Source organism: Phalacrocorax carbo, chromosome 1 (genome assembly GCF_963921805.1).
Source record: "Phalacrocorax carbo chromosome 1, bPhaCar2.1, whole genome shotgun sequence".
NCBI classification, from domain to species: domain Eukaryota; kingdom Metazoa; phylum Chordata; class Aves; order Suliformes; family Phalacrocoracidae; genus Phalacrocorax; species Phalacrocorax carbo.
In genome coordinates this window covers 91,073,646-91,083,584 of record NC_087513.1, presented here as the reverse complement: position 1 = coordinate 91,083,584, position 9,939 = coordinate 91,073,646, and the positions used below count along the sequence as shown (strand labels likewise).

At 51.6% G+C, this 9,939-nt stretch overlaps 1 protein-coding gene across 2 annotated transcripts in view; it reads right to left on the bottom strand.

Annotated features, from left to right (window-relative positions):
- Nucleotides 1-526: 526 nt before the first annotated feature.
- Nucleotides 527-9,939, bottom strand: part of LSAMP (limbic system associated membrane protein) — a 1,028,083-nt gene continuing 1,018,670 nt past the window's right edge. For both annotated transcript variants that reach the window (XM_064466295.1, XM_064466305.1), the window contains one exon: nucleotides 527-8,035. In XM_064466295.1, the coding sequence (XP_064322365.1) occupies nucleotides 7,938-8,035 (98 nt within the window). In that variant the 3' untranslated portion in view covers nucleotides 527-7,937. The remainder of the gene's footprint in view (nucleotides 8,036-9,939) is intronic.

The following is a 9,939-nucleotide window of genomic DNA, read 5'->3' as shown; positions in this document are numbered from 1 at the left end:
CTCCTCGCCTGTGCTCGCCTGGGCCGCTCAGCCTCAGCCCATCCCCTCCGTCTGCTTCCTTGCTCTTCCCTTCCTGGCACTGCAACCCTGATCCTGACCAGTACCTGTGCACATGCGCATGTACACACACAGCTATGCTATTTATTTTTTTTAAAATAATGATTATTTGCAAGAGCTGAAGGCAAATGCTGGCTTCAGGGCTGGGCATTGCAGTTTCATCCATGCCACCCAGCTGCAGACAGCCTCCACAGCCCTCCTCTCCTCATGGCAGCCCCAATTCATGCCTATTTACAGCCAGCCTGCTCCCTTCATCCCCAGGGCCAGTCTGCTAGGGGTGACCCCGCGCCCTCAGCCCCAAGCCACTTGCCCCTGACCTGCTTGCAGCCCTGCACCACCTTGTCCCGCAGAGGAAGACCAGGAAAGGGGCAGCCTGGCCCACATTCCCTGGCTGGGCTAGGAAGTCATCCCTAGACTTGATCAGAGACAAGCCAGCGTATGCAAGGAAGGGAGGGGAAATACAGAAACATGACCTCCTTTTCACGTTTATTTAATTTTTGTATTTTTTTTGTACTTTTTTTAAGATCACAGAAGAGCAGAGCATTCATACATGTAAAGAAACAGAAACGAGATAACAGAAGTTAAATACATTGAGAAAAGAAAAAATAAAAAGCTTCTTTTTTTTTCCATCACTGGGTTTTGTTCATTCATTTGTTGGGTTGTTTTGTTCTTTTGATCGGTTCTTTTACACACACACTTGCGCTTTTAAAATTTTATTTCACAGAGCTATTTCCAAAAACAAACCAATGGCAAAAATTAAAATGGCCGTTTTCTCGTTTCATTAAAGAGAAGTTCAGCTCATGTCTACAGTGCTGGGGAAAAATATATATAAAGATATAGATATATATATATATTTATATGTATATAACACTGTTAATGAGGAGAGTTCTAACCACCCCACTGTGTAGCAAGAAGAAGGGACTGGCCTTCATTCTCAAGGTCTAGAGGATGAAACTTGGCTCCAGCTGGGAAAGTTGAAAGATTTTGGGAGGTGACAGTGGCACCGCGGAGGCAGGTTGCTGCTCTTTGTCCCCTCCTCCCTTTCCTGGCACAGAGGTGTGCTCCCGCATGCACAGGCACAGGCACAGGCGCGCTTTCTCCTGGTTTCCTCCGGAGGTCACCACGTAGCCGTGTGGGCAGACAGAGCCATCGCCGGGAGCAAGTGGAGGAGCGTGTGTCTGGCTGCGTGTGTGATGGAGGGCGTGGGAAAGGCGAGTGCCTCTATGGTAGCCATGAGGACTACTGTAGCGCGTGTGTGGTAGAGGTCACAGGGGTGTGCGTGTGTGCCTGTGCATGGCCGAAATGGGGAGCAAACGTCATAATTTCGGAGGACAAAACCACACTTGGGAAGTGCTGTCCCCACTGGCTGGCTCCTAAGTGGTCTTGCTCCTTGTCTCCATCCGTGGCCCGTATGTCATGTCAGAAACATCCACACGCCTGTTCCCAGAGCGCAGCCGAAGCTACCTTGGCCTCACACTGCATCGCGCACTGCGGCCCTTTGCAGCCTGGTTTGCATGGCCCGGGAGGCCAGGAGGCGAGCGCCTGATGCAGCGGGAGCACACACAGGGAAGGAAGATCCTGCCCTACCTGGAAACAGACCCTCCTGGATGTGACTCTGCCCCTTTCCCGGCCATGCTGCCCAAGGGGCCCTGCTGTGCACACAGCCCTTCCACCCGTGCTGCAGTCATGTCCTCCTGACTTGCACTGCCCCTTCCTCCTTGGCTGCCCAGGCACTTCTACGAGGTTTGCAGGGCAGGCTGACTTACTGTGACACCTGAGCCTGCAACAAGTGAAGGATCCTTTGCTTGTCACCTGTCTGGGCTAATTAGGAGAGCTGTTCCTCTTTCCTAAGCCCTGCCTTGGCTGGTCTCCTTGCCTCACGCACATTGCCCCAAGCCACAGAGGCACAGAGGACCATACCAACATAGCCTTGCCAAGCTGACTTCTGCTTTCCCGTTATGGTGAGTGAATCAAAAAGCCAACACCACATATTGCCCTAATGGGAGCCAACCATCAAGCAAAATTTGTGGGGGCTGCAGGAGCTGCCTGACATTGTTCTAGCAAGTTACAAGAAGGAAAAGAGAAAGAGGTTTTAATGGTGTGACACAGCTCTTAGTCAGCAGGAGTCATGCAGTTAAAAAAAAAAAAAAAGGTCTTCTGGGCATCCCACTGGAAATGAAGCCGCTCTAAGATTAGCGTTGAGAGGCCATGGTCTCCTCCTTTGTGAACCTGGGAGTTCTGCGCATGGACGATGGACTCATCCCTACACTTTTCCACTGGCGTCACATCCAGTTTCTCCATCACTTCCTGCCTGAGGTTCTGCTTTCCATGGGACAGTGTGCTCCTGGCATCCCTAACTCAAGAAGCTTTGTCTATTCGAGTCAGAGAAGCAGTAGGCTGTGTAGCATCAGGAGAGAGAGAGAGAGAACTGCTCACCCCCTAGCATCTCCTCTGTAGGAATGTCTTGGTTAGCCATCCTCGGTGTCAGTTGCTACGTCACATCAAGCACCATGATGATTTGGGCTGCAGGTCAGTGTGCTTGGAGGAGAGGAAGCAGAGGTGTGAGAGGGGTTGGGAGGAGAAGAGCTGTTTCCCTGTGCCCATAGATCCCCTCATCAGGGAGGCGTGAAGTGGTAAAGCACTGCACAAAGACTGAGCTGGTAGCGGGGCTGTGAAAGACTCTCAAGTGGCTCCTCCGACTTCCCAGGTCCTCTTCCCCAGTTGCTCTTGAATCATCAGGACTTGCTGTTGCTCCCCCAAATTCCTTCCAGATGTGCAGCTTTCATGTGTCAGCCTGGAGATCAGGTGGCTATTGACAATGACTTTGTCCATGCTGTGAACTTGGACTTTCAAAATGTGGCTTGGGGGCATGGTCTGGATGCACCTGGAGCTACGAAGAGCTGGTGGGGCTTGGATATACTTTGACCAAAAGTGGGGCAAGCAGCAGTACACAAGAGATCTGCCCAAGCGGTGAACAGTCAGTGGCGTGAGAAAGGTGCGCAGACAAAGACTAACTCTCGACACAATGCATGTCACCAATGAAATCTTCATGAATGGCACGTTAACATGCACTTGGTGCTAGCATGGGGTGACACAACTTCACGGGTGAAGAAAGCAGGAAGCGGGGAGGAGGGGAGTGCATCACTGAGCAACGTACCCGCAAGCTGCGGGGCTGCAAACAAACAAAAATGAACACAACTGCCAAGATACAGGTGTCGGCTGGAGCGTCCCGTGTTGCCCTTCCCAGCCGTTCAGAGACAGGCGTCTGCTTCGTTTTCCATCTGACCAGACACACGCTCCAAGCAACATGCTGCCGTCATGCATGGAGTTCATGTGGCTCGGGGTGGCTGTATTTCCCCTGTCCAGTTCCTTTCAGAAAGACTTGCCTTCATCCCTCCTCTCGGTCATCTGAAAAGGGTTAGAAATCTGCTAGCAAGTATGGGGCCATATATTAAGTCCAAGTCTTTGTTCCTCTGCTTGGACATTACCAGACATCTCATGTAACTGCTGTAATATTTACAAACCAGTAGAAGAAATACAATTTTTTCCTTTTTTTTTTTCTCCATTTTGTTCTTTTCTTTTTATAACACTAAATGTTAAATCTCCATCAATTAAACACACTTAGAATGACAAGCTCAAGGAACTGGTGTCCCATTCCAAACTCCTGTCTCCCCCTGTCCCCAACCAGCTGAGAGGCAGCAGGAAGCAAGAGCACGGCTTTTTGGGAGGGGATAGGGAAGATAGCAACATGAACATGGAATAGAGGCGAGGAGGAGAAACAGTTTCAGAGAAAAGGGCCTGAGACATGAGAAATCCTTTTGCAACATCTCTGACAAAGGGTGGAGGGGAGAAAGAGAATCGGGAAAATCGTTTGACCTTGCCTGTGTTTCCTACGTTCATCTGAGCTCTCCTCTCAACAGATGTTTTGAGTGATCCCTGCTTGAGTTCAGGAGAAACAGGGGGATGGTCACAGCATCCCGGTACACACGCAGCAGCTTGCAGGATTAGCTTCTTGGAGTAAATCAAGCTCCAGCCTACCCACAACTTCCCCAGCCCCGCTAAGGAACAGACATTGCCAGGAGTGGGGCTCCCAGCACTGCTGCAGATAACAGGCATACTTGGTATTTGTGGCTTTTCTTGGACAGGTCTGCAAATAACTGGCTTTAACCCTGTTTCACAGCCATGTGACAGAGGCACAGATCTGCCCAGATTCTGTAAGCAAGACTGGATCCCAGCAAGGGGGGTTAAGAGGCAGATGGCTTCAGAAATTGGGTGTCCTGGTTTTAGTAATATATTCCCCTTTAACCATAAGCCTCCGTGCCTTGACATCTAAAAAAATATCCCTTCAAAACTCCTTCAAATCAAAAAAAGATGTGAGACAATGAGGTGACTTGTGACCACCACCACACCATAGGGCTCTGATGTGTGAACCCAGTGCCTAGGAGTGACCCCACAGCGACAAAAACACATGCAGAAGACAACACACATGGAACAGACCTTACAATAGCAACCAGGTTGACATCAAAGAGAAGCCTCAACCTAAAAAAAAAAACCCAGTAGGCTTGACCCAGCCCTTAGGAACAGCCTGTGACAGCAAGTCACTGCAGACTGCCTGCCTTCTTGCAACAAGCCTGCGACAACAAATCCAGGCGTAGGCACAGCCCCGAGAATGAGAAATGCCAGCAATGCGGTGTTTTCCCTCGTGCCAGTGTGCTGGAGAGGGTGCAGCTCCCAGCCCCAGCTTCTGGGACCAGCATCAGCTCGTGGGTGTACCAGGGGGATGAGGAGCCTTGTTGCAGCAGGAAATCCGGAGTTGTTACTAAGACACCAAATGACACGACCCTCCCGAGAGGTAGGCGTGAGGACTGGGGTGGCTGAATGCTCTGAAGGATACAGGGCATTTTTTCCTGGGCTGCAGCATGCCAGTCTCCAAAGGAGATGCACAAGCGCCATCAACGACCGCCCTGTCTCGGAAGTGGGGAGCTGGCCCTGGAGGCCTCGGGCAGATTTCAGGCACCAGTTGCTCAACTCTCTCCTCTTGCACCAAGGCACAAACACCCCTAGGCATGGCTTTGGGGCCTGGAGGAGCAGAGGGAGCGTAATTTACCACCATCTAAACCCACAGCAGATCTATAGCAAGTCTGCCATCACCCAAACTTCAGCCTCTCATCTCTTAATACTCCCTTGCTCATTCTGGTTGCCTGTGAGGAGCCCTTGACTGCCTGCTTAATTGCCTGCCTGCTGCTGCCCGAAACAGCTGAGCTCAGCAGAGAGGAGGCGGGCACCAGGAGTGCCGCAGTGCAAGGTGAAAGCACCGTGCTGAGCGGCAGGGAGAGGCCTTGGCGGAGCGAGCCCCAGGCATGCAAAGATGCAGCAATCCCCACTTCCCTCCCTGGCAGGGGACCACCCGGTGGGTATCCCCTCACGCACACCACAGGGCTGCAGGCCCAAGCTGCTTCCCCCTTGCCTTCAAGAGTGTGCAAGCATGGCTGCCAAGAGTGCTGCTACTGCGCCAATTCACAGGGCAAAGACAGAAAAGCAAGCTTGCTGGTGCTTGAAAGCTCAGTGGTGCCGAGCACCTGTAAAACACTGTACTGTCGTGGGATGGTCACTTGACTTCTGTGGGATAACTCAAATTCCTCCCTGCACATCCCTCACCCAAAAAAAAACAAGTGGCTAACTGACAAACCCTGTGTTTCATCATCTTTGCTGCTGTGGCTGCTCGGGCTTGTGACTGGCCAGGAAACACAGGCATTTCTCCCCACTGGCCCTGCCTGCACACATGCACTGCTGCCACTGGAGCGTACTACAGTCAGCTTCCCCTCTCCCAGTGCTCGCTCTGGCTCTTCCAGCAGACCTGTTGCTGACATGGCAATTTCCAGCCACCACCCAGCATCCTCTTAACCTTGATTCTCACAGCCCGCTCTCTCCCTCTCCTTATCCTCACTCAGGAGGCACTGGAGCATCTCCTGTTGGCACCTCTGCATGTGATTCTGCCATGGGAAGAGTGGTGGCAAGCGACAGCCTTCTCCAGCAAGACCAGCACCCTTCAGATGAGAAAAGAGAAAAGCAAGGGGAATTGTGCTCCCTACTTCTTTGCTGCACCACTTTAAGCTCCTTCCTTATAAGCCCAGGATTTTGGACCTGACATTTGTTTTTCCTCTTACATTCACAGGTCCTGGATATTGTCTGACCCAATTTGTTTCAAATATGGAATTTGCAGAGTGAGCTTTCTAGTAGCAGTCGTGTACAATACACGCGCACACTCACACACACGCACACACTCACCCTTACATACACATTTCCTTTTATAACAGGGAGGACAGTAAGAACAACAACAAAAAAGGGTCTTGGCTCTATTTTTGCATGACTACCAAAAATGGTTAGGAATGACCAGATTGTGGTTTTTCATGTTGAGGCATCGGTCCTCCGCGCACGCTATACCTACAGGAATGGCTGCTCGGTGATGTCCAAGGTCTCATCATTCACATCCCACCGGCCCGGCCTCCCCAGGAGGAGCGGGCGGCTGCAGTCTGCACTCCGTAGTGCTGCAGGCCAGTCCTGGTTTCTTCTGCTTATTTGGACAAATGCACACCCCCATGCGCGTGTGCAAGCACTCATGCGTAGCAGGGGCTGCTATGCTGGTACTTGAAGGCTGAGAGCCAGACAGGTTGCAGGTGGGAGAGAAAAAAAGGCTAAACGAGGGTGCAGACTGACGCTTGCAAGCAAGGTGGCCAGGAGTCAAAAAGCCAGTGAGGTGAGGACACTGGAGAGGGGACACCATGGGAACCTGTGTTGCCAGCTGCCCCTCTCTCCTCACCCCTCTTGTCTGCCTGAGCGATCTCTCAGCATCTTGTCTCACACTTACAAGGCAGGACATTATCTACAGCAGGATGAGCATATGTACACATGGACTGTTCTTTTGCATGCTTAGAGAGAGCAAGAGAAAGAGAGGAGAGAGAAGACGGAGCGAGCGCCACACATACACACATGCACGCACGCACACAGGCATACACGGGAGAAAGAGAAAGACACCTGGTCAAATTGAGGGGGGAGAGGAAGAGGATTAAAAAAAAGAAAAGTATGTTTTCAGTAGAGTTGACACAGCTTTAGTTCAGGCCAGCGAGCGCGATGTTGCATGAAGGAGGGGACAGGAAAGAAAGTGTTTAGCAAGGGCTGGGTGCACAGGAGCGCAGGCTGACGTGAAGAGAGGAAGGGGTTCTTCACAGGACACCAGTGTGCAGAGAGCTTCAGGTGACTTGCTCTGGTTTGCGGCGCTTTTTTTTTTGCCCTTTTTTTTTTTTTTTTTTTTGTTTTCAAAAGTATGAACTGGCTGAGCATTGGCTCACAAAAATGACCCAGGGCATCCAAACAGTTAAGTGGCTATAGACACCGAAGCAAAGACCTCTTTCCGCAAAAGAAAGAAAGAGGAGGAAGGAAGGAAGGAAGGTGAGGGAGTATGGAAAAGAGGAAGGAGGAGAGAAAAGAAAAGGGATCTTCTGTTCGATTGGCTGTGTGGGTTTTGTTGGATTGTTTACATTGCAGCATCCTCCGGCGACACGATCCTTGCTGGTGCCCCACTGTCTCCCTCGCTTCGTGTTGCCTCCTAGATGGTCGGTGAATTGACAGCCGGTTTGTCAGGTTTCGGATTAAATGTTGCTGAGTCGTCTTTGCTGTAATTTTTCCTCTCCCCCCTCTTCGCTCCTGAACACACAAAAGTTGTGAAAGAAACAGTCCTCTCTCTCGCCCCCCCCCTTTTTTCTCTCTCCCCTCTCTTCGCTCTGTCTCCTGTATAACGCGTTTTGTTTCTGTGTGTTGTTGTTGTTGGCGTGTTGGGTTTTTTTAATTATTATTATTATTATTTTTAATTCTGATTTGTATTAACATTTGCTGAGTAGGCAGAGCAGGGACGCTGCCAGCAGCCACAGTGGGACGGCCAAACTCATGGAGCCGTTGTCTACTCTCCCTGTGCCGGGTCCTGCAGGGTGCGAGAAGGGAAAGAAAAGAGGACAAGATTACACACGGCTGGGCGAGATGGGGGCAACGCAGGAACACGACGCTTTGCTCCCGGGCTGCTCCTGCGGCAGGGGGCCGGGGCAGCAGGCCACATCCGCCTTCCCGCTTAGGTGAGCCTCTGTCCTGCCCTCCAGCTCCTCAGCGTCCTCCCCTCCCGCCCAATGCTCTGACGGCATGCGGCTCTCCCTAAGCGACACCCAGGCTGGAGAAACAGGGCCTGGAGCAAGCGGGAAGGCTCAGCCCCAGCTGCTAAACCCATCCCATCCCTTGCCGTGCCTCCAGCTGGGAGCCGCTGGCCGCCTGGCGCGGGGACACGGCTCACACCCTTGCACGGCACAACCCCCCGGCCACCAGCCCCACACCTCCCCGCTCCGCCGCCATCCCGGCAGTGGCCCTGGGATGCCAGGGCTCGTTGTAATTCTGCGCAGTGGCCAGTGCCTGTCTGCAGCCAGACACCGGCTCCGCGGGGGCCGATTCATCACAGCGGTCCGATCAATAAAACATGGGCCCAACCAGCGGCCGCCTCCCCTCCCAGGGGCTGTGCTGCAATTATTTATTTCTTAATCAGGGTGGAGGAAGGCTCCGCTGGTGTGTTTATGGCCCTGTGGCACGACACCTACGGGGTGAGGGCGAAGGGTGTGCCAGGGAGGTTGATTTTTTCAGAAGGGTGCGGGATGAACTTGCATGCGTGCGCGCGCATGCACGGGGGTCTGTCAGAGGGGGCAGGGAGGAGCGCTCTGCCGCAGCAACAAATAATGCAGCCTCGCTCCAGGAATATTAAGTGCTAACACTCCTGACATCTTCTCATTCATCGTCCCATTTACGGGTTTCCTTTTCTGGGTGGCTTTAAAGGCAGCGTTGCTGTTTTAAATTCCCCCTGCAATACCAAGCCTTGGCCGCCTTCTCTTTATAAAAGGGCAGGGAGGCGTACATGACTGTGGTTTCACAAATGCAGCCTCATCATGCATATGCACACATAGGTTTACACATATAGGTACATTTATATGTATACATACACGTGCATGTACATGTACACGTATATGCATATGCCCATGTACACGTATACATACACCTATATGTGTATGCATATGTGGCGCTTTACACAGAGGGTGTGCAGGAATATGCTGAAGTGTGGAGATGGAAATGAGTCTAAATGTTGGGACTGATCCTGCTGTGGATGAAAAAAAGACATGCTTCCTACCAAGAAGAGCTATTTCTAATGGCAGGTGGGAGCCAAAACCCAAAAGCCGCCTGTTCAGGAGAGCCCCAGGGGACCAAAGCGCAATTGCTCCCTCTGCCAACCTGCAGAGTTTGCCAGGCAAAGAGCTGCGCGCTGCTGGGTGGAGCACGGGTGCCACAGACTTGCTCGGCAGCACAGTCACTACTAAACTCTAGCTAGTGGCTAAAAGGCAGCAAATCCAAGAAGGATGTCCCCAGAGCCCCTGAAATTCTGTAGCGCTTTAATTTGTGTGATTTCTTCCTAATGTAGCCCGTCACTTACTAGATCAGCTGTTTGTGCCCCAATTCTAATCCTCCATTATTAAGCATGTGCTGAATCGTGTGGAAAATTTATAGTCCACCTATGGCTACTTATTTCAGTTATTCCCTGCTCATCTTTTCTGGCTTGTCACGCAAATCCTACAGCACTGTTTTTTCACTCCCTGTTTGGGTGACAGGAACTTATTTTCCCCTCTGAGCTCAGGAACAAGTTCAAGTTCAGCTACCACACTTACCTGACCTATGTGTCAGAGAAAGCATCTTTCATGGTCAAATGACTGGGGGGAGGAAGTTTGGGACCATTTGCGTCCCATGTTGACAGTGAAAAAGGTCCCAAAACACAACTTCTCTGGCCCAGCAAATAATCAA